This window comes from Podarcis liolepis, assembly GCF_965112155.1.
Source record: "Podarcis liolepis genome assembly, chromosome: 8".
Lineage (NCBI taxonomy): Eukaryota > Metazoa > Chordata > Lepidosauria > Squamata > Lacertidae > Podarcis > Podarcis liolepis.
Genome location: NC_139560.1, coordinates 62,356,610 through 62,382,050, shown reverse-complemented (window position 1 = coordinate 62,382,050; position 25,441 = coordinate 62,356,610). Strand labels below are relative to the sequence as shown.

Here is a 25,441-nt window from a genome sequence, read left to right as displayed (position 1 = left end):
AAAGGGGGGGGGGAGCTCATTTTATGACTTGTCCTCCAGGGGCTCTTTAAGTTGCAGAGATTCTGTTTAACATAAATAACAAGTCCCCGTGGTGTTGCAAACCTTTCCTTTAGGAGAACAGATACGGCAAATGAGAAACAAAAGTCTCTTCCCCAGGCAGCCTTAAATTTTAATCCTTTCTTTTAATGCAAAAACTTTGGCGTCAGGCTGCTTATACGAGCTATGGAGAAAATGCTCAAACTTTGCAATGCTGAAATGTGCTGCTCTTGGAACCTGGCCAAATGATCACATACATACATACATACGCAAGTAATCACATACATACACAGGGCTTCATGTTAAATTCCTGAAAATCTAGTTTTGGATTTCTCCCTCTGCAACTGATCATTTGTGTACTGCAACATGGGAGGAGGAAGGCAACAATGCGGCCCCTATTTTACATGGGTGCCCCCTCCCCCCCCAACTGCCTGTGTGGACCCTTGTATTTACAGGTGACTTCTGCAGCAAGTCTGTAAGGCTTGCCATTCACATGGGCCTGTCCACCTGGGGATAGTTCCATTTGCCCAAAGCTAGCTGCATAAAAATCTGCTGGCGGTGGCAACTTGCCAGCTGGTTGACTGCATGCAGAGCTGTAGTCCTATGGAGAGTTTTGAGCCAGCGTGGTGTAGCGGTTAGAGTGTTGGACTAGAACCCGGGAGACCAGGGTTTGAATCCTCACTCGACCATGAAGTTCACTGGGTGACCGCGGGCCAGTCACCGTCTCTCAGCCTCACCTACCCTGCAGGGGTGTTGTGAGGATAAAATGGGGAGGGGGAAACCATGTACGCCACCTTGAGTTCCGTAGAGGAAAAGGTGGGATAGAAATGCAAAAAAATAAAAATTGAAGCTTCTTCATATTGCCCCAACCCAACAAGGGAGCTACCTAAGTGGAAACTTGCTTCCTCATGCAATTTCCTTGCCAGATCAGGTACCATGTAGATAGATGGTGCAGATGGTGCTTTTGGACACAAGGAAATCCCCATTCACACTTCAGGGATGCCGTTAAATATATTGCACTTCTGATAGTAATATACGCATTGCTACCCAGGCTCCTGGGCCACTCAAGGACACAATTTTGCATCCCAGCCGAGGACTTTTTTCCTTACAGTGGGACCTCAGGTTACATACGCTTCAGGTTACATACACTTTAGGTTACAGACTCCGCTAACCCAGAAATAGTACCTCAGGTTAAGAACTTTGCTTCAGGATGAGAACAGAAATCGTGCAGCGGCAGCACAGCGGCAGCAGGAGGCCCCATTAGCTAAAGTGGTGCTTCAGGCTAAGAACAGTTTCAGGTTAAAAACAGACCTCCAGAACGAATTACGTTCTTAACCCGAGGTACCACTGTACTGTATTTATTTATTTTGAGAGGTGCAAGGAATTTTCTTGAAATCAACCGGAGTTGCGAGCACAGAGTATTGTTGTAAATCAAGAGTATGAAAGCCAAATTAAATTTGATAGTGGTTGCTTTCCATACCCACAATGCGGGATGCACAGACGCTAGGACAATTTCCATCCCTCAAGGGCATGCAGTTTGTTTCTAATCCCTATGTTTGGGGAATTGGTTTGTTTTCCCACCACATTTTCTCATCTCATATTTCTGAAATTACTTCTAATGATGAAGAATCACTCTAATGACCCTTTGTCCTGCAATGTACGGATTAAGAAACAGACTGACTTTTGCCCGGGTGCCTCCAAAGCCACACTCCGCATGAGGGAGAAGAATCGTAAACATCTAAAGAAATCTTACTGCACTCGCCCTGTTAAAAACATTGGCACTTGTTTCTTAGGAAGAACTAACTTGTTGTCCTCCCTATGGACACATCTTCTGAGCTAAAATGGACTACTGGTTTGACCTGGTATAAGGCAACTTACTATGTCCTAGTCCAAATGGACAGGGAATCTGGGGTGGTTTGAACCATTAACTTCAGGGTCCTAAGGCTGAGACTTAGCCTAGTCAACTTACCCTGGAAGGTGTGTACTGAGCTCTCTTTAGAGGCAAAAGGGAACCAGGATGTGCACCATTAATACCTGGGATTGGCAGTCAGTGTGAAGTCTCTGGAGTGATGAACTTGGTACAGGTGCTAGGAGCCTGCACTTCTGCCCTTTCCAGGACTACTGTACTTCATAGAATTGGAAGGGACCCTGAGGTTCAGCAGATTCCAGCCCATATGTCAGCTTCAGCCCCAACTCCAGATGTTTATTTCAGGGACCTGGAGCTAAAGCACACACCCTCCAGGGACTCAGCTACATTAGTAAAGGAACAGCAATTTGAATGTGTTATAAACATGCAACACCAGATGGTGCCAGAGAGCAGGAAATTTTAAAATGCGGTTTTCCATAGAATTTTTTTTCTTTTGTTATAACGATCTAATTTCTGACTTATTAATAGCGGGGTTTTTTCCTGTGTCTGGTTCCACCCAGGGCCAAAATTTGGATATAGGCTTGACATTTATATGCATACAACTCTTACACATCTCCTAAAGCAAGGATAGAAAACCTGGGTTTTTCATATCCATATGTTGTTGGACTACAACTCCCATCATCATCCCTGACCAATGCTGGCAAGGGCTGATGGGTGTTGGAGTCCAACAGCATTTTGAAAGGAGCAGGTTCAGCAGCCCTGCATTAAGATAAAGATAAAGCACCTTAATGGTTGTACCATCCATGCAACTATTTCATACAATAAGGTCATATTCAGGCAGCTTTTTTGGGGGGGGGGGTTACCTCAGCTAAAAAGCCTGCTTGCTTTGTGGAGATTAACCATGTCAGATCCATGATTTACAGGGACTGGATCACAGTACTCCAGGAATAATACCGGCATATTTGTTTGTTTCTGTAAAAATCCTTATAACTGATTCCAGGGCAGTGCACAATATATTCTATTGAATAAAGTGCTGCAACAAGAAGAAATCATGCAACGTAAGGCAAATGTAAATGCAGCAGCAGGACAACTTCATCCAAGTGGTTAAAAGAGTTGTTATAAAAAGCCTTATAGGAAGACGTTGTGTGGGTTGGGCAAGCGTCCTGGTTCCTTCCCATGCCAGTGTTACTCCTCCCTGGGGCTTGGTGTGGGAAAGAGTCACGTTATTCACCCAACCCACACAATTCCTTCCTACCAGACATGGCCAGAACAGTGCGGCTTCCAGCCACGTGGAAGCAGCTCTGGTGAACACATGAAATTGACATGGAGTTAAAAGCTGAAGGTTCAGAAGCACTTCAAGTTCTCTTTGGATTTGTCTGGTGGCTGGGATAAGCTGAGCTGGACAGACAATATGGGGTTTTCATATCTGTTCCGTTTCGGTCTAGTTTCAAGCAATTACCATATTTTTTGCTCTATAAGACTCACTTTTTCCCTCCTAAAAAGTAAGGGGGGATGTGTGTGCGTCTTATGGAGTGAATGCAGGCTGCGCAGCTATCCCAGAAGCCAGAACAGCAAGAGGGGTCACTGCTTTCACTGTGCAGCAATCCCTCTTGCTGTTCTGGCTTCTGAGATTCAGAATATTTTTTTTTCTTGTTTTCCTCCTCCAAAAACTAGGTGCATCTTGTGGTCTGGTGCGTCTTATAGAGTGAAAAATACTGTACTTTGCCCTCCCTACACCTTCAGAGCATCTATACATTTAAATAAAACAAACCCCAAAAGCACATTTTCTTGCAATTGAGTATAATGAGCCTCCAAAGGAAGGGGACCGTAGGCAGAGGGGGGGAAGATGCTTTCCCCCTTCACAGCCCCTTCTTTGCCCTCACTTCCTTCGAGTTTCTGGTATGCAGGAATGTGCTTCCTGAGAAATGTCAATGAACTGCAGGCTGTCATTTCCACACATACCCCATCCTTCCTCTTACTTAGAAGAATGCCTGTGGTCATCTGGTTCTTGAAAACCCTACATCTCAAATCAGAATTTTTTACTTGTTTACGCATTAACAGAACCAGATGGTGCACCCACAGTCTCTCCCTCTCTCCCTGACACACTTGCCAATAACTGCCAAAAACACTGTGGCCATTTCAGCTACGCAGAACAACGAAGCATGGGTAAGTGGTTAAAAAAAAGTAAAGGACGTACGTTAAACCTGCACTATGAAAGAGATGCATTTAATAATAATAATAATAATAATAATAATAATAATAATAATAATAATAATAACCATTATCAAAAGAACAAAGCAGAAAGTCTGTCAGAGTCCTTAGTCCTGCAATAGTGGTAACTTGGGTCTTGTCTATGCCAGCTCTGTGTTCTTTTACCAAGAAAAACGCTGAGTGTGCATGTCCCCTGTCAAGCAGCCAGCTCTGCGGTTCATTAAATCCCTTTTCCTTACACAAAAGGGGCAGGGGGAGAGAGAGAAATCCTTCCTATTCATTACCTAACAGAGAGAGGGGAGGAAACAACCAGGAGAGCATTTAAGAACATATGAAGAACTGCCTTCCTGGATCAGACCAACAATCCATCTAGACTAGCAGTCTTTCAGCAGTAACTGACAAGCTGTTTTCATCGTTACTGCAGCTGGAAATGAAATCTGAAGAAACGTCTGGCCCCACTGTTATGTCAGGTATATTAGGTTGTCCCCCTACACCCACAATGGACTCCCAGTGAGGAATCATGGCTGTGGATCCCATACCACCACCAACAGCACACCAGACCAGAATCTGACACATCTGTGCACTGTCGGAAAGCGGCAGAACTGCCAAGGATCTCATAATGTTTAACACAGTGGGGAAGCATTGCTACTCGACATTATGTTCAGTGCATACCTGTCATGTAGAGCATGACATAGAAACAGTCAACACAAGAAAGGAGTTTGGAAGAGAGTCCTATGGCACAGTTGCACCGGCTTACACCTACTCTCCCGGAGCACAGATGTGCTACTCAAAGGACTTTTAGGGAGTGGGGGCAGGACAGAGCTGTGACTACTGACAGGGCCTTGTTCTCTGATCTTAGTCAAACCAACAATGCATGTTTGCTAGATAGGACATGATAGGAGCTGAAGCTCACAGCGTTTTCCTGTTAAGTTTGCTAGAGAGAACTCAATGAGAGCCACTCTCACTCACTGTGCCCTGACAGGGGCAGGAAAGAGCCATATATAATCTTCTCACCTGGCTGAGCACTTCTCGGTTGCTCTTTTGCTTCTCTCTCCACTCTTCAATCTCATCACCAAGTCAGAAATGTGAGAGTAGCGGCGTGTTTGCTACCTTTTCCTTCCAGGGTTTGGAGAAAGGGCACACTTACCTGCAGTAAGCCTCACTGAACTGAATGGCGCTGAATTATGTGTAAAGATGCAAGAAGGGTTCACTGCATGTTCTATTTCTCATTCTTGTCCTCAGTTTGACACTATTATAAGTCTCTTGGGTTGAGAGATGGTGACATGCCAGTGAGCATCAGAGGCAACTAGGGTCATAGACCTGTCTCTCTTCAGTGCCCCAACACAACTTCATTTATCACATCACAGTGATTTCTGATCCTGGAGAGGTATTTTATTTATGTATGGTTACATTACAGCCCTCTGGGGAGTTCAAGGTGGCATACATGCTGTCCCCCCTATTTTATCGTTACAACAACCCCCCCCCCCCCCCGTGAGGTAGGTTAGGCTAGAGAGGCTGTGAGCTTGATGGCTGAGTAGTGATTTGAACCCTGACCTCTCAGGTCCCTGCCCAAGACTCCAACCACTGCACCACACTGCCTTACCCTTTCCAAAAATGGTTCAACAGCTACTTGGACCCATTTACTCCAGGAGTTTTTGTTAAACAACTTGATAAAGCGATTCTTTTGAAATATTGCGTTTCCCTACATTTCCTTATGGCCATCTAAAGATCAAAGGTGTGTGGGTGTGCAATGACTTAACAAGAGGGGTCAGATCAGAGAACAAACAAGGGTGCCCTCGACCCCTGCCGCCATGTCCTTCGAGTCAGATCGGCAGAGGCAGGTGCATCGGATTAAAGACTTTGAGATGAGAGCTTTGCCTCTTATATTTCCAGCCATTACCAAAGTCTGCTCCTGTTGAGTAGCAGTTTCCGAAGAGAATAAACTTGCAAACGGAATCTAATTAAAACTGATTGTCCTTAACAAAAGAACCCACTGTTCTCTGCAGCTTTTCAGGAATGCTCCCACACGGAAACATGTTGCAAGTGAAGCTGCTTACGAAATCTCAGCAAGGAATCTACAGATGCTAAAAGCGCAGAAACCTAGGTTCTGTTTTGGTTTGGGAGCCTGTTTATTACCTTTCCTTTGCTTTCTTGGTAGTTGGTGCTAGATAGGCCAACTCCTAAAGAACTATACACACTGTTCAGTGAATGTGCAATGCCAGGTTATACAAAAATCAAGCTTTTAGATTTTCATATACAAGCATGCCAGTTAAAACAGAAAAGTTATGAAGCATCCTTAGGTCACATCCACACCATTAAAGCACACGACTTCCCTCCAAGAGTCCTGGAAACTGTGGTTTAACCCTCACAACACTACAACCCCCAGCACCCTTAACAAACTACAGTTCCCAGGATTCTCTGTGCTATAAATGGATGGTGTAGATGTGACCTTCTGCTGTATTGACTCAGACAATTGGTCTTGTACTGTCTAATCCAGTACTTGTGTCTCTAGCTTTTGTTGGACTACAACTCCCATCATCCCTAGCTAGCAGGACCAGTGGTCAGGGATGATGGGCTTTGTAGTCCAATAACAGCTGAAGACACAGGTTTGAGAAACACTGCTCTAAACTGACTGGCAGTTGCTCTCTAATGTCTCAGGCATTTTCTAGCACTGCTTCTCAATATCCTTTTTTGCACAGGGTAGGCTAACCTACAGCCCTCCAGATGTTCCTGAACTACAATGACCACTGGTCATGCTGGCCAGGGCTTATGGGAACTGTAGATCAGCAACAACGGATTAGCCATTCATGTTTCAGCAGGGCATGTCACAGGCTGAACCCAGGACCTTCTTCAAGGAAAGCTCAAAGTCCTCCATCAAGAGGGGCCTCAACCCAGCAATTTCATTGCACAGAACAGCAAGGACTGACCAAAGAGGCTTGCTGCTACCTCAACAGGAAGTGGCAGCCAAGCCCACCACCCAACCAAGCCTCTGTTTTCAAACAGCTGTGTAACTTTCTCACATATGACTTTTTTTTTAGATGTACGCCTAATTTAAAAAACAAACAGACATGGATAGCTAAAAGTGTGATGCAGTCCTACTTTTGATTTGGAGAGCCCTCTATTATTTTATAACTAATCAGCACCACCTGGGCTTGTCTACTATATATTTCAGACAGAAAAATAGGAACACGTTTTAAATAAAGGTGATAACATTGCAGAGAAACAATGCTCTAACTTGCATTAAAAGCCAGCAATAATGTTGACAAAAGACAGCTGTAAGTCACTAGGCTAGATAAGACACAGTAATTATCTTTTTCAATCCATGATACTCTGCCTCTCACTTTGGTGTTAAAAAAGCAATTGCCTTAACCAGTCTCAACCAGCCTGTGGTGCTATATTTCAACATCAGACACAAACAAAGGTTGATTCACTGTGTATCTGTGAACAAACAATACCCCTGTTAGCTTTCCCCGACTCTATGCATTCTTTGAATCAACACATTAGTAACATGCCTGAAGTTATATGCATTTGCTCTGCATTTGCACCGTCGCTAGTATGAAAATATGAAGCCCTTTTATGACCGGCACTATAAAATCAAGTGTTCTAAATGGGAATAAAAATATAAACTGGGCTGACATTGAATCAAAGTATCCCCTCCCTGTGTTAGCTAGTTAGATACAGATATCAATGCTGTTCTTTGAGCAGAGTAACATGAGCACGGATGGGGAACCAGAATGACCCGCAAGTCGCTTGTTTTAATGAAAGAATCCAAAGCTCAGAGAGAGAGAGAATACTGTATGTTGCTTCGGAGGTAGATGGTGCAATCCCCACCAAATCTTCAGTTAAAAAGATCTTGAAGTGGAGCATAGAAGGATCTCTGCCTTTTGAGACCTTGGGGAGCTGCTGTAGTTGCTGGCCTTTGTCTGCCTCAAGAAACAATGGAGAAGGAGAAGAAGAGGAGTTTGGATTTGATATCCTGCTTTATCACTACCCTAAGGAGTCTCAAAGCGGCTAACAATTTCCTTTCCCGTCCTCCCCCACAACAAATGCTCTGTGAGGTGAGTGGGGCTGAGAGACTTCAGAGAAGTGTGACTAACCTAAGGTCACCCAGCAGCTGTATGTGGAGGAGCGGAGATGCAAACCTGGTTCACCAGATTACGAGACTACCGCTCTTAACCACTACACCACACTGGCTCTCTCCCCTGGAGTGCAGCTCCAGGGGTGAAATCAAACCGCTGCGTTAGCAGCACCACAGTGACTTCCCTGGGGCGCAAGCCTGGGCGGTCTGTATGGCAGTCCTGGGCTGCCCAGATGACAAGCCCCCTCCCTCGGCCTTGATGATGTGGTCCAAAGAAAAGCAGAGCAATACTTGGACTTCCAGGCAGACCTGTCCTGTCCCACTTAAAACAAAATACAGTGGTACCTCGGGTTACATACGCTTCAGATTACCAGACTCCGCCAACCCAGAAATAGTACCTCGGGTTAAGAACTTTGCTTCAGGATGAGAACAGAAATCACATGGCAGCAGTGGGAGGCCCCATTACCTAAAGTGGTGCTTCAGGTTAAGAACAGTTTCAGGTTAAGAATGGACCCCCGGAACGAATTAAGTTCTTAACCCGAGGTACCACTGTAACTTAAACACTTAACTAACGTAAAAGGGTAAACTAAAAATACAAATACAAGTTATAACACTTTAAAACACCCCCAAGTTTAAACCCCATCCCCATTAAATTAATAACTTGGCACAGGGGGGCTGGTCCGTGCCCTCACCCCACCCCTGAAATGCCGACTCCCTTTGGTGTGGCCCCTCAGGGTGGCCCCTCTCCCAGGGTGAGCTGCCTGGCTGGGGCAGCAGCTCTTCCCAATGCTGCCTGCCTGCCCAGGGCCCTGATCTTTGCAGGACTCTCTTGAATGAGGAAAGCTGGATTAGAAACCTGCCTCTAAAGGCCTGTGCTCTTTGCAGTGAGTCACTTTCAGGGAAAGAGGTGATGTGGGTAGGGGAAGCCCCTCTTATGTGACTCACTGAATTACCTCTTCCGATAAACGCTTTCTCAGCTCATCCGACATATATTTCATTGTAAGTTGATACACTTTGAAAGCAAAATAAAAACTATTGTTTCCATAAATTATCGCCTATGAGCGTAATGAACCCCCAAGTAAGACTACGCGAGATAGAAACTCACCACAACATGTTTTTCACACATCATGAAACTTGTCAAAAATTGGTCAAAACTATGGGTGGGTGCAGATTACCGTGCTGTGGGGTTGTTGGTGAAATCCAGGGAGGGCAGAAGGGGGAGAGAGCTCACAGTGTTCTCTAAGCTGGTGCCTTCCAGATGGACTACAACTCCCATCAGTCCCAGCCTGCATGACCCAAGGATCATGACCCAAGGCCCAAGGATGATGGTTGTTGCAGTCCAGAGCACACAGATACCACAAGGGTGAAGTCCAACCATGTGTCGAAGTACATTTCAGAATGACTTCCCAACCAACTAACCAACCTATTTCAAACTTGTTTTACAGTTGCAATACAGGCATCCCACCAATCGATGGTGTGCTATTTGCCCCTAAGTTAAAAAAAGAAAAAGAAATAGTACGGATTGCTTTTAAGTTAAGTATCTCCTTAATATGTATTTTTGGAACTTTTCTTGTGGGGCCAGCACTGTAACACACACACACACACACACACACACACACACACACACCCAATTTTGATTGCTGATGTATAGTCATATTAACTCCTGAAATCCAAATGCTTTCCTTTGCCACAGAGAGTCTTTGCTGTTGTGGGAGGGAAGTTTTTTTTTAATAGCATCACCATTTAATTCTCCTTTAAAATGGATCCCTGCTGCCATCGAGATCAAAAACAAATTAATGCTCAGCTGAGAGCATTAATGAAAGCATTCAGTTACTCCTACAGAGACATCTTATAAAAACTCTGGGATTTTCCTTAGAATAATCATCAGTCACACATCAGTGAATCATTTCTTACTACTGCATATTCAAGGTAGAAGGACTCTTCAATTAGTGGTTTTCTGAGAAAGCCTGAAAGCTGATGAATAACCACAGATATAAATGCAAATGGCTGAGATACATGACTGTTCTCAACCATTATGTGTGGTAAGTAACAGATGACGACTTTTCTGCTGCAATAGAACCAGGACTGCAAAAACAACGGTTCACTCCTCTTACGCTTTCCCTCCAGGAGAAATCCTTTGGCCAGGTAATAAAATGGATAATTTAACACTCACACATACAGTGGTGCAAGACGAATGCCTCGCAAGACGAAAAACTCACTAGACGAAAGGGTTTTTCGGTTTTTGAGCTGCTTCGCAAGACGAATTTCCCTATGGGCTTGCTTCGCAAGACGAAAACGTCTTGCAAGTTTGTTTCCTTTTTCTTAACACCGTTAATACAGTTGCGACTTGACCTCGAGGAGCAACTCATAGAACGCGGTGTGGTAGCCTTTTTTGAGGTTTTTGGTAATTTTTGAAGCTTTTCCAAAACTTTCCCGACACCGTGCTTCACAAGACGAAAAATTCGCTAGACAAAAAACTCGCGGAACGAATTAATTTCGTCTTGCGAGGCACCACTGTACATCGCAGTTATCAAGTGATGACTTGGATGTGTGAATGAAACACCTCAAACACAACAAATAGAAACAAAACAAAAAAATCCTTCCAGTAGCACCTTAGAGACCACATAAGTTATTGGTTACTAAGCTATTGTTATTGGTATGAGCTTTCGTGTGCATGCAAACTTCTTCAGATACACTGAAACAGTGTGCATGCACACGAAAGCTCATACCAATAACAAACTTAGCTGGTCTCTAAGTTGCAACAGGAAGGAATTTTTCATTATTATTTAGTTTCAACTATGGCAGACCAACACAGCTACCTACCTGTAACTACAACAAATAGAAGTTCAGGTAACTGTAGGGCAGCTGAGGGGGAGGCAGTGGGCAGACACAAGCCCCATGCTGCGGTTTTGGGCAACGCGGAGCGTGCAGGTGCCCAAGCCACTGTCTCACGCCCAGGAGAGATGCGTGGCTCGGGCGCACTGCAAGCCCCACAGTAAGTGCCACACCCTCGGTGAGTGGCGCCCAGTGCACACCCACCCTGCCCCCTAGCTACGTCTCTGCATCCGCTCACCTTCCAGGCCTCACATGGTCATTAAAGTCCAGAGGTTGCTTAGTGTCACTCTCAGTAGCAAAGTGAAACATTTACCTCCTCCATAGTAAAGACTAAGGCTAGCACCAGAGAGCAGGAAGACCACCAGCACTGGCAGCTGGAACCTCTGGGACACTGAGAAAAAGGCCTTACCTCTTGATTTTGTCCTAAATTGAAACATCTATTTGTAATTATTTCTTTTACTTTCTTGTAGCTACTGGCTGCAGTCCTAAATGTAAAAAGCCCTAGCAAGCTCATTAGGACTTACTTCCAAGTAGATGTGGATAGGATTGAGCCAGATATAATTACGCTGAGTTATATCCAGTGTTAAGTCACACTCAGAATAGGCCCATGGAAACAGACTAACTTTGGTCTTCTTATTTAAATGGGTCAATTTTGAGTAGAACTTCGTTGATTTGGTAATCTAGAAAATTTTGAAAATGTGGATATATGGACCAGGGTATTCTTTGATGCATCTTCACCCCTGAACCATTAAAAAAACAAACACATAAAATAAGGGCCTATCCCACAACTGAGGGTGTATTCACCTTCTGTTAAAAGAGGTAGGAGAAATTTCGAATGTGAAGACTGAACCAGAGTACCCTCCACACTAGAGACACAGCCAGTTTTGCATCCTCTGTATAGTTAAAATGAAACTGCAAGTTGTTCTTCAGAGGCCTGCTTTTCTAAAATAAACTTTGGTTTGAAAAGCATGCTGCAAGAAACTGGGGCATTATGTGACCAAGGGTGAAATGAGGGCGCTTAAAAAAAAAAAAGTGGTGTTCAAATGGGGGGGAAATATGGTTCACAACCAAACTTCAAATAGTGCAGATGTTTTTCTCCCTTTGATGTTAACATGCCTTGTTCATATAGAACAAACAAGCCTAAGCTGCTTTCACCATAACCAAAGCCTTTGACTTTTTCAGCAGCATGTGAACCACAGCATAAAAACAATAATGAGCCAGAGGGAGAATATTTCTGGAATACATCTTGCTTGCTGTTATTGTTTTCCTTCTCAATGGAGACTGGGACTGCAGCTTAATTGGAAGGAAGGACATGTGAACATGAACGAGCTGGTGAATAGACTCATTACTGTGAGAGTTATTTGCCAATTCTGGATGAAGAAGGGGAGGGGGGTTGTTTCTGCTTACCAAAGGCTGAAAGGCCTGGACTATGATGGAGGTTTCGTGTAAACGACAACTGTTAATTGCTTGCCTGAATTTTTTCCATGTTTTCTGTGTTTATGTGATCTGAGCATGTTATGGCACCATGGTTCAGTTTGCTTTTCAGATTGCTGGACTACGCTTTGAGTACTTGGTAGGGAAGCATTTTGCAAAAACGCATTGCAAATAATAAAATAAGAAGTGTTGGATTTAGGAGACTGCACAATCGATTTGTACTAGGTTTGACCAGGGCTTAACTATGAGCCACTATGAGCTTAATGAGCCCACAAAAGTTACTAAGCTTGAAATATTATAAGTTAAACAAAAGTGTGGAATTAAAAACAACACCACTAATGTGCTAGTAAGGGAGGGACAGAGAACGCCACATTCCACTGGCACCTACTTGGTTTCTATGCTGGGTACAGAGAAGGGATGGAGTGCCTCATTTCCCTCCCACCAGCCCATTAACTTGCTGGCATGGATTTCAGTGCACGGGTCTGAATGCAATTCATTACCATTGGTGACATGGTGAGTGCTTAAATACAAGGCTGGCTTAGCCTCAGAATCTGTTTTCGATGTCATGTCTTGGCCCTAAAATGTGCATCATCATCTGCATCATCATCATCATCATCATCATCATCAAAAAGACAGTGCCTCTGGGGAGAATTTACTTCCTCCACTGAATTATGTCAGCTAAATCCACCCATTGACTTGGCATAGCAGGGATTCTAAGTTAGTACCCTTTTAAAAATGTGTGTGCATGCACGCACATGCCTGTAAACTTGCTATTTCATCCTGCAGAGCCTAGGAACAAAGAACTATCCTAACAGCTGTTTGTCTAGAAACAGCTGTTAGGATAATCTTTTGTTTCTAGCAGTTAGCATCAAAGGTATATGAAGCAATAGTGGAAGACTACAGGGGCAGCTCACCCAGGGGGGTGGAGCCACAGCAACAGCCTCCAGGCAGCAGTGCCACTTACCAGGAAGGGCAGGTTGCAGAGTGGTTAGGGCTGTGCAGAGTGGGTGTGGTGCCCCTCACCACAGTAGCACCCCTGCCAGGAGGCTATTGGCGTGGCTCTGTGCCTCCTGCCAAGCCAAGCCACTCCTGGAAGACTATGTCAGAAAGTCAGCAATGTTACTTTACACTTCATTCTAGAGCAACCATTACCAAGTACCAAACAATGCCGTATGAAACAGTGATATATATCTATGCCAAAGAGTCAACAACATTGCATTTCCTGCATCACGTTCACTAAAGATTAGAGTTGTTGTGGTTCAGGCCAAGACTGATTTGAGAAACACAACATCTCTGGTGCTGATTTGCAGAAGTGCTTTTTCTGCCCCAGGTAATATTATTTATTCTATAATTTATAGATCACGACCGAACATTATTAAACATTCATGGCTTCTCCCAAAGAATCTTGGGTACTGTAGTCTGTTAAGGGTGCTGAGAGACCCCCTATTCCCCTCAAAGGACTTCAATTCAGAGATCGGTTTAACCGTCAATCCCTCTTCCCAAGGAATTGTAGCTCTGTGAGGGGAAAAAGGTTCTCCCAACGACTCCCAGCACCCTTCAAAAACTACAGTTGCTTTGAATGTCTAGAGCAGATTAGACCTATGAAAAACTGACTGTTTGAATCAGCCCCTTAGGTAATTTTTGCACAGTGAACAACCATGACTGAAAACCTTGCTTCTAATGAGAGATTCAGTCAAAGGATCATTTCCAGCGAGGGATTCAAACAAAGGCTTATTCAAGCCATCCATTATTTTTTGTCAGTCAATTTGAGACCATTTCTTTTCAGAGTGGTGTTTCAGTTCCTGAAGAGAAGTGGATACAGCAATGGCCTTAGCATTCCCCAGTCATGACATCACTCTAATCACCTGCCTTGAGACGTCTCTTTGACCTGCCTTACCATGTCTGCCAGCAGTAACTGCTGCGTTAGCATGGGGTTTATGGTGCTCAGTGCTTATTTAATGGAAACTGCGCGGCAGCAAAACACACCGTATTTGCACAGAGGGAATTAGCTGCTTGCAAACAGCTTGATGAGCACTCACTTTGTAGGCACCTCTTTCAAAAGCTTCTTGGAACCACAAACCCCCACATAGATACCTGCTGCTTTGGGGAGAAGGCACAAACTGATTTTGTGAAACAACTCCCATGTTCCTCTCTCTGCAGATTAGCTGACTTCCAACTATGTCGCTTAATCTGGAGAGAAGGTTGTAGAAGTCACTTAGCAAATGAGAACATTTTAGAATCAAGTTCAAAACAGTGAACAAGTAACCAGGTTCCCTCCTGCCTTTGGAAAAATAGGAGATGATTTGTCAATTGGAAATATCCTGGCAGGAACTGGGATGCAAGAGAGGAGGGAAAGAGAGGGAAGTGTGTATGAAAGAGAAGATTTTCAACAGTCCAAGGCCCAAGAGCTGCACTTCTTTTCCCCAACCAAAATGAAACCGAAGTGGACTGTATTATTTCTGACTATTGGAAGGGTCACCAGTCTGAATACCACCCAACATATAAAAGTATTCCCTTCTAGTTAAAAAAACAAAAAACAAAAACCCACATAGCTGAAAGAACGGTTCTAGTCTGGTTCTGGCACCCTGCAGTGCTAATTGTGTCCTTCCGGCAACTTTTTAAGAATTGTGAAACCCCCCCCCCACCTGCATCCTGAAGTGGTACAATCCATTCTGCCACCTCAGAATTCTACTGTTTCATTCGCACATCAGTACTCACACCTATGCATCCTTTTTTTAACCTTGCCCTCCTCCTCTCGTTGCCTCCCACTGTTTCCTTCCCCATCAAAACTTTGGCTAGTTGCCATTTTGGGGAAAGACAACTCTAAAGTCTTATTTTTCAAACAACGTACTGACTGGGATTGATTCTCAGTTAAACGTCTGGCTAGTTCAGATGACAACCTTGAACTAGCTTGAGAGGAAAAGTCACTTGATCCAGGGACAATCCACATATCTATTGGCCTCTTCCAACCTCTTAATCTTAAGGTTGACTGCTCCTGTTCAGGCTGCACAGAAAAAGCATTTTGGTTCCTGAAATTCATTCTGATTGTGCAGATAAAATATAACTGATGGAATTCTACAGGATGTGGTGTTAGTGTGTGAAAACAGTCCAGACCCAATGATCCCCAGGCATGCACCTCCAGATGGTGGAGATGTCAGGCGCCCAGGCATCTTCGCTTGGTCAAAAGGGGTGCAAAGCGCACCTGGCGCCTGGCTAATTTCGAACACTGTCCTGGAGGGGCCTGTGACATTTAGGCATCTACATTTCCACATGGCAATGCTACATAGGACAAGGACTGTGCTTTCTTATGTACAAATTATAACACACCCAGTGCTGGGGAAATGAGACAAGCGCCACACTCTTGAAGAAAACTATCTGTAGTGCGTGCAACAGATCAATAAGCAAGCACTCACTTTTGCTACGAGCTGATTGTATGGAAAAATCCTGCGAGAAGGCTGGACTTGCCCATTTGCAGGGCAGCCACAAGCCTTGTAGATATTTTGACCCTCTGCTATTAATACGGGTCTTTGAGATCATGCTAGATGGAATATTTTTAACTCCCAAGCCTTGCCAAGACACACAGAACACTTGTAAGCATGGGCTGTATTAGGGAGAGAAGGCACAGCGGTTCACTTAATCTGCTGGGGACAGGTGCCGCCAGTTGAAGGAAAGATATTCATCACATTAGACGTCAAGGAAACCTAGAGCTCAACTGTTCACTAGGCCAAGCTCCCTTAAATACTTAAAAGATTGTTTTACTGATCTCCTGAGGATGAGGATCTAAGATGAGAGGCTGCCTTGTTTAGATGAGGAGGGAAGGCACAACAGATTTTTTAAAAATCCTTTTTTAATTAGGTTTTTTTTTAAAGAAAAACATGAAAGCATTGAAGATTATCCTTTTAAAAAACTGCCCAACATAATTGGTTTGAAGATGGTTTCCCTTCCTTTCTTGTTTTCAGAGCTTTTCCTAACTACTCTAGAGTTACAACAAACTTTTCCCTTAAGTGTAATCATATTGGCCTTGCTAATAGCCTGTTAAAAGAAACTTCAAGGTTTGGCATTGTTCCATGACTGCTGTAGACTCTACCTCTATGGGGCCTGGGCAAGAAAACAACAACAACAAGCAGCCCTTTGGTTTCCTTTGTACCTGGAATCCCCTCCTAACATATCTACATGATGAAAACTGTACATTTAAAGCCATGTCATACTGTGTTAAACAGTCATGTGTTACCCCAGAGAATCCTGGGAACTGTAGATGGTTAAAAGTGTTGAGAGCTGCTGGGAGACCCCCTGTTCCCACAGAGCTGCAAGCCCCAGCATTCCCTGTGATTGACTGTTTAAACCACTCAGTGCTAGTTTCCCTATAGCACCTCCTATGCTGCTGCAGAGAATTATTCAACCCAGGCTTTCAATGTTTGCTAAAGACCCATATGTTCACTCAGGCATTTGAGGGCTGTTAATACAGAGCTGAGCTAGTCTACTGTGGACCGTGATGTATTTTGATGTGTTTATTTTATCAGCATTGTAACGTATTGTTGCGAACTGCCCAGGTATTACCGCTGAAGGTACATAAATACATTAAAATAAACAAACGTAACAGCAATAAGCTTTTGCAATTGCTCATGAAGCAAAGACAAAGATACACAATTCCAAAGCATGAGGTCGAAGGATGTTGCTAGTGAGCTATCCAAGTTTGCCTCAATGCCAAAAGCCCTAGAGTGGGTATTTCCAGTTCTCCAGGCATGGAAAATGGTGGAATAGGCAACAGAACAACACCCAAGATAACCACTGTGATAAAGATCCTAACTTATCTACACCATTTCTAATCAAGCAATCTGCAACTCACTAAACTGGACACATTTCAGCAGCCACATATAGCAGTGCACAAAGGACTTCATCATAAGCCACCTGGCTTTGAACCATTCACAGTGTGTGAGATCAGTGCTTGGACTCATCTTGCCTACGTCCTCCAGGCATTGTTAGACCACAGCTCCCACCACCAATGACCATTGGCCATGTGGACTGGGACTGGTGGAAGTTGGAGTCCAGCAACATCTGGAAGGTCACAGGCTCTTCATTTCAGCCTACAAGGATCCAGCATTGCTCTCACATGGCAGCCATCATTGCATATCAAACAGTATCCCTTCATTCATGGGATCTTGCTCCACAAAGTTTGCAACAGTTGTCTCTTGGTCCATCTCTTGGCCTTCGTTGAGTCCATCTCTGCTTTTGAGTTCCATCAAGGAAGCAAGCAAGCTCCAAGTTCACTGTTAGGTACCTCCTAATATATGCTGTATATAAGACAGTTACAAATCTTGGTGGGCAGCTGGATTAATAGCTTTTGCAATTCTGCTTTTGAGTAATATGTGAATGAATTCATTTGGAACTCCTTCTCTGCCATTAGAAAACGAAAGGATGGGGAACACACCAAAACTAGTCATCAGAATACCAGGAAAATGTTCCTAAAGAGTCCCAATGGAAAATAAGAGTCCACACAAGCTCCTGCTAGTTCGAGCAACCTAAAAGTGAGGATGCTGAACAATTTTGTTTGGGTTTTTAAAAAAGTCAACTGACCTGGTTCAGTTCACACTTCCCAAACTAATGCATCGATCAGAAAGCAGTTAGCTTTCAGTTTTTACACTGCTCTGAATTTTGCAGTCTTGGGTGCGTGTTGAACCCGCTTTTATATACGCTCTATACAGCTGACTGTGCCCCCAAATACCCCAGTAATAAGATAATTAAGTTCACAGATGATACAGCGGTGGTTGGTTTAATCACGGCTGGAGAGGGGGAGGCGGCCTATAGGAAGGAATTTGAGCAGTTGGGGGAGTGGTGCAGGAAAAACAACTTACTCCTTAACTTAAAGAAAACAAAAGAGATCATTGTGGACTTTAGGAAATGTAAACTGAATATTCAGCCACTTATTATTGAGGGGAAGTGCGTGGAACAGGTCTCAGTGTTTCGATTTCTGGGGATGGAGTTGAGAGACGACCTAACCTGGGGAGAGAACAGCAAAGACCTGGTGAAGAGAACACAGCAGAGCTTAGATTTTCTGAGAATCCTCCGGAAAAACAATCTCTCAAAGGACCTGTTGATGGCATTTTACCATTGTACTATGGAGAGCGTACTAAATTATGGTCTGTGTGTGCACGGCCAGGGGAAAAACAATGCTATCCAGGGTTGTAAAGACTGCAGAGAGAATAATTGGGTGCACTCTTCCCACCTTAGATCAAATCTATGCTGCCAGGTGCCATAAGAAAGTGGCAGAGATAGCACAGGATAGTACGCACCCCGGAAATGATCTCTTTCAGCTTCTGCCTTCTGGAAGAAGGTATAGGGTTATAAAAGCCAGGACTAGCCACCTGAGAAACAGTTTCTATGCAAATGCAATTCTGGTTCTAAACACAGCATAAGGGGTTTCTATAGTATAGTGTATTTTAAAATGGGGTTTTAGAGTTTTTAGGGGTTTTTGAATGTTTTATGTAGTTTTGTAGTAGTTTTATGTAGTTTTGTGGTAGTTATGTAGTTTTTATGTAGTTTTATGTAGTTTTTCAATTTCATTGTCCTGCATGGGACAATGACAAGAAAGATATATCGTATCGTAAAAGCGCCAAAATGCATATATAGAAATGTGTGTTTTAAATGCATAAAGCAGGTTAAAATGCATACACAAATGCATATTTTTGGAGAAAACATATATGAAAATATGTCTTTTGTAGAAAATGCATTCAAAGATAATGCAGATCCCCATGCTTTTTAAAAGAAAATTGTAGATGGATGCAAAAAGAAGAGAGCAGTCTTATGAATGAACTCATGTAAAACTGACACAGGCTGGAAATAGAATTATCTGCCTGTCAGTACCTTAAAGTGAATGGGGCGTGAATTGAGGACAAGCTAGAAGGATTGCAGCTTTAGTTTTAAAAGGAAAGAGCCAGAATTCCTGCCAACATCAACTGCAATGAAAGATTAAACCATGGCACCTTCCAGACATGCACTTCCTGCTTGCGTATCCCTGTCTGCTGTACATCACCGAGACACATTTATAAGGGCTCAGCAACGAGCTCTAAATATTACAGGGGATTTACTGATAGCCCTGCCTTCCAGCTGCTCCATATCAGATGAAATGCAAAGGATTTTTTTTATAGAGCAGGCCTTCCACTAACTTTCAAGAAGCAATTGCCTTGACTCATGCAATGGGCACGTAACCCTGCAGAGAGATGTCAAGTGTCACTTTTATTTGCTCCAGGTTTAATGTTTGAGTCACCCTTTCAAATCAAAGATTACCTAGATTTCCTGTTTCTCCTTGTCGGGCACTGTTGTCACATCTGGCGCAATTTCTTAAAATACATCCTGTAAACTCATTAAACAAAAAGCTGCCTTTACATAATGTTGGCACTTGCGTGGTTTTAATAATAGGCAAAGCTGCCTAACAGAATAGAGGTCTATTGTGACCACATGAGAAATACTGAGTACAGTGGTACCTCAGGTTAAGTACTTAATTCGTTCCGGAGGTCCGTTCTTAACCTGAAGCACCACTTTAGCTAATGGGGCCTCCTGCTGCCACTGCACCGCCGGAGCACGATTTCTGTTCTCATCCTGAAGCAAAGTTCTTAACCCGAGGTACTATTTCTGGGTTAGCGGAGTCTGTAACCTGAAATGTATGTAACCTGAAGCGTATGTAACCCGAGGTACCACTGTACCACATTTTGTAGCCCCCGTGCACAAGAATTTAGGCTGCTTAAAGCTTTTACACTTTCACCAGAGACCACCAATTAATGAACTCTAACTTTACTTGATTAGCCAAATAAATAAGCCAAATAAAACCTGCAAGTTTACTAGCACCTAATCAGGGATTCTTCATTCACCATTTTCTCAGAATCCATCACTGCTCGATTCTTCTTGTATCACAGTATGGAAAAGAAGGAACTTCTCCTAGTATGCGGTGTCAGGGACTATATGGGACCACTTCAATGAGGGACAAATATCCAAGCTGACCAAAAGTTGGCTCAGCTACTGGTCCTAAGCAAGACAGAGGATTGAGTCCTACAGACTCAACTCGTTCTATTATCCCCTGTAGATTACAGACAATCTATACAGAATTTTAAAAGATGTTTAGGTTTATAGTTCCAAAAAAGGAGAACTTTTTATTAGGTATAACAAAGGGTGACATCCCCAAGAAGGTACTCTGCCTATTTCTATGCGACCACAGTGGCTAGAATAATCTTTGCACAACAACGGAAGGACAAAGAAATCCCAACAAAAGAACAGTGGCAAAATCAGATAATAGAGTATGTGGGGTTAGTAACATGACAGCAAACATAAGAAATCGAGATGAGACACTGATAAGGGAGGAGTGGGAACATTTTGGAGGGTATCTAAAGAGGTACAATAGTAAACTAAACCTCCAAGTAGGGTTTGATTTGTGAACAGCAGTTAATAACAACTAGGAATAGTATAGAATGAAACTGGATGGAATAAAAGGATATGTAGCACAACTAGTAGGATCAAATAAGATGCCATGGAGGGGTGGACTGGGAAGTCTTGAGATATGAGTTGATCAAAGGCAATTGTAAGATGTATATATATAACGTTGGGAAATGTATAAATAAATAAATAATATCATTATCACTGGTGGTAGAAAAAAAAAACCTGAGGTGTCAGGGAACTGACATCAGAGCGAGAGGCGAAGGGGAGGCTCCCAGATTATGCTGGCGAAGGACCCAGCAGCAGGGGGAGAAACAGCTCAGTAGAGGGGGAAGTCAATCAGCACAACACGGGGGATAAAGGGAGGCAGATGGGGGAAGTGGAGAGAGGGCTCCAGGACTCTTCACTGGACATCAGTGAGGAGAGCCCAGGTCCTCCGCTACCCACGCCTTCCCTGTGCAGAAGACTCCCGCGCAGCGAGAGGAGGAGGAGACTGGGTGTCAAACAACTTTTATGTTGGAAGAGGTTCAAGAAACGCCCACTGACGGATTCTGCCAGTGACTGAGGCAGCCGCAATGAGAAGGGGCTGTGCAGTCAAAAAGGTTTAATAAGGCAAATTAACCGAGAAAGGCACCAGTTTACGCACTAGTAACTCATACCCATTACATGAGGCTTTATCTATTTTTTGAGGGTTGAAGTCCCCCACGTTCAGCTACCTTCCCTATCCCAAAACTAAACAGCTAAAGGAAACGGTTTTGAAACAGATGCCTCAAGATAATTTGGACCCACCTTGTTGCTTATAGGGGAGGTATCCATTCCGCCAAAACTCCTTTGCCCAGATGGAGGCACTTGGTAGACATCTTGGCCCTGAAAACCATGGCCGGTGGGTACCTGGTAGATCCCCTGGCTGTGGTAAGAAGGAGGCACTTGGTAGACCGGATCCCGAGGAGAAACATGAGCACTAGGCACTTGGTAGATCTTTGGCTGGTTAAAGGGTTGGTGTACAGATCCCGAATTGGCCATGTCTTGGTTAGAGGGACTCTCCTGCACAGGGCCGATGAGAAGTTTCACACGGTTGCCCGGGACAATGCCTTGCCGCCCGTGTAAGGAGCAAAGCCACCATCCTTCCAGCCCTTCCGTGTTCTGTTCTATCACGGTCAAAATGTCTCCTTTGCGGAAAGCCAGCTCCTCTGCACATTCTGGAACGTTATCGTAGAGAGCTCTTGCCATAAGATTCTGCGGAGAAAACAGAGGAGAGAACTTCAGCACAAGATATTCCATCTCAGACACTCTCAGGTCTAAAGAAGTAAGAATGCTCGGTGCGAGTAAGGGGGGATCATTGCACAAATGTGGCATTAAAAACACAATGACAGCAGCCACGGACACTGTCACACCTGAAGCCAAAAATCAAAATGGCAGCCTTCACCCCCCCCATCACTTTCAATTGCCTCATATCCTTAAAAAACAGAGAGAAAGAGGTTGGGGTACAATAAGAGTATAGGCTTCTTTATGGCAGGGCTGGGGAACCTTGCAGACCTCATTAGACTACAACTCCTATCATTCCTGATTATGATGGCTGGGGCTGATGAGAATTGGAGTCCAGCAATATCTGGAGAGACATGGATTTAGGGTGTAAGATCTCTGCTTTATGGGGATCTTATCCTTCTCCTTCTCCTAGATGGGCTACCTTCCCAGGTTGGAAGGCCCCCAGCGACATTATCATGATAGCCCTGCAACCCCACTGCTTCCTGAGCCACCATGGGATTAAGAGACACCCCTAGATCCTACAGAAAGGGCCGCAATGTGGCTTGTCCATGCCAGCCTCATGCTTCAGGAGCTTGGGTTAACCCTGCCATGGGGAGGAGCTTTGGACCATGTTCTCCCTGCCATGGTCAGGCTTCTCAGGAAGGAGCTGTGCACCACTGAAGGTTCCCATCCCACCAGAGTAATGTGAGCACTGGGCCTAGCTCTGCATCCACCATTACAGAGCAGCACCCCGGCTCTGCATATGGCTCTGCAACTTCATAACATGAGCCAACCCATACCTCTTTTTAAAAATATGCCGTTTCCATTCACAGACAAAACATGCTTTGCCTGTCTCTCGCTCTCTTTCTTTCTGTATACATGGCTGTCTGGCACATTCGGTACTGAAGCTGTCAGCCAAACTAGGCAGTCAGTGGGAAGCAGACAAGCTGTATAGGCTGTCATTCTTGGATGCCTTCACAAAGGCCCAGAACCCTTTACTTCTTGGCTCACGTGGCCCTAAGCAAAGCACGCTGGCAGCCATTAGACTGCCCAGTCCTGTACTCCAGAGGAGCCAGATAGCTGCAGATGAATTGCAAGAGTTCTCTTCTCTCTGAGGAAAATGTATACGTAGTGCAAAAAACACATAGACATAGCAATGAATGGTTACAGCCCATCCTAAACAAGCTGATGGTTGGTGGCTTCTGGAAAGTCATTTTAACAGCAGACAGTTTATACGAAGGAGAAAGCAGTTTTCCTTTTCGGAAAAAGCCAAACTTTGACAGCAGAGGATGAAGCTCCAGTCTCTCCCTGCCTCAAACACAAATCAGTACTAGTTTCTAACAGTACTAGAAGAATTTATTATTTACTCATTCAAACAAGGGCAGGGAGTGGATTTGCGAAGTAATTTTTTTAAAGTTCAATGTATCTTAAAATAAGGTACTATATGGTTGATTACCATGCTGAAAATGAATAAAGTCAAGTCAATCTGGAATGACTGTACAGTGGTACCTCGCAAGACGAATGCCTCGCAAGACAAAAAACTCGCAAGACGAAAGGGTTTTTTGTTTTTTGAGCTGCTTCGCAAGACGATTTCCCCTATGGGCTTGCTTCGCAAGACGGAAACGTCTTGCAAGTTTGTTTCCTTTTTCTTAACACCGTTAATACAGTTGCGACTTGACTTCGAGGAGCAACTCATGTGTGGTAGCCTTTTCTGAGGTTTTTTAAGACTTTGGTATTTTTGAAGCTTTTCCAAAACTTTCCCAACACCGTGCTTCGCAAGACGAAAAAAATCGCAAGACGACAAAACTCGCGGAATGAATTAATTTCGTCTTGCGAGGCACCACTGTATGAGCCTCAAACATAGATTTATTTATTTATTTTTTAAAAAACCAACAACCTGCATTCCTGTTGCCTTTAATTAATATGTATTCTTATTTGAAGGTGAAATTATGCTGATTTGATGAGCTAGGGGAGAGAAAGCTTGAGAGAGCACCACAAATAACAGGATACTGTTATGTTCTAAGTAGGGCTGTCAGCTAATTAAGAGATTTTAATCAGACTTTTCACTGATAACATAGCTACATTTAAATAAATTTGCATATTACCAAAATATCAACACAGGTGTCTTCTTGAGAAGGGTAAGAGGCTATGTTCAAGATCAAATGCTTTATTCACTATTGCAAGAACCAGAACCAAAGATAGTATAGAACAACTAAGTTGGTTTATCTTTACACTCATACTACTACTGATTAAAATATGTTCTCTCAACAAATGAAAACTGGACCCCTTGGACTACTCAACAAAAGCTCAACTAATATGGTCAATTGAAGCTTGCCAGCCAAAAAGTCCCAATTCTTTGTTATTAGGTTTATCAGCAGGATACAAGGCAAAATAAATACAGAAGAATGAATCAACACAAATTAACAAAGATCCTATCCAGCTTTGAGACAAACACATATGACCAAATAAAGATGCTATCATGTGAGTTAAACAGGACTGTATAAGCAGATAAAAATGTATTTAGCCAAATCTGTCTTTCCAAAAAGACTGGCAGACTAGGAAGAGATGAGCCATGATTAATATGTGATAAAGAAACACCCAATTGCATAGAAGGTATCAGGTGAGAGCATAGCCTGGCAAGTCTGATTCTCTAGGAGGGCTAGCTATCACAGATGAGTGACCCCTGACAATCTGCCATGCTGGCTAGAACAGATGGGAATTTCAGTCCAACAACATTTGGAAGGCAACTGCTTCCCCACCCCTGTGCTAGGGGGTATCTATTTACTCCTGTGTAGCAACCAAATTCACACCCAAAGCATAGATCTGCTCTATGATAATTGTTACTTGAAAACCTACTCAACTGTTGAAATCTTTCTCTTTTTCAAAGTTCTACCCTCGGCCAGATATATATATAGCCCACCACTTTCTCCTGCCTGCATTTTATGGGGAGGGGCTACAGCCAGTTAAAGCACCAAGCCTAACTACCTTTGGCTTATCCAAAACCTAACATGCCAGGTCTCTGATTTACAGCTGGGTGAACAGGAAGCAAACATTTAGTTTGAGTAGTCAAGCAGAACCATTCAGGTTTCCAGCTTTTAATTAGAACAAATGCACCGAAGACAGAAGGGGGGGGGAATAAGACAAAATGTCAGTAATAATTTTGGGTGCCAGGAAAAAAGACCCACGAATGCCAATAAACAGGAATCAATAAGAGTCTTCCCTCTTTTCCTTTGACCAGGACTTGGCCATTGAGCTAAAATGGCCTCAGTTTGCTGGACTGGTTTACCAGGCACCACAAGCTGAGAGCCACT

At 43.7% G+C, this 25,441-nt stretch overlaps 1 protein-coding gene across 3 annotated transcripts in view; it reads right to left on the bottom strand.

Annotated features, from left to right (window-relative positions):
- NEDD9 (neural precursor cell expressed, developmentally down-regulated 9) overlaps positions 1-25,441 on the bottom strand; it is a 69,097-nt gene that overhangs the window by 12,756 nt on the left and 30,900 nt on the right. For all 3 annotated transcript variants that reach the window (XM_083519192.1, XM_083519190.1, XM_083519191.1), the window contains one exon: positions 21,675-22,121. In XM_083519192.1, the coding sequence (XP_083375318.1) occupies positions 21,675-22,121 (447 nt within the window). The remainder of the gene's footprint in view (positions 1-21,674; positions 22,122-25,441) is intronic.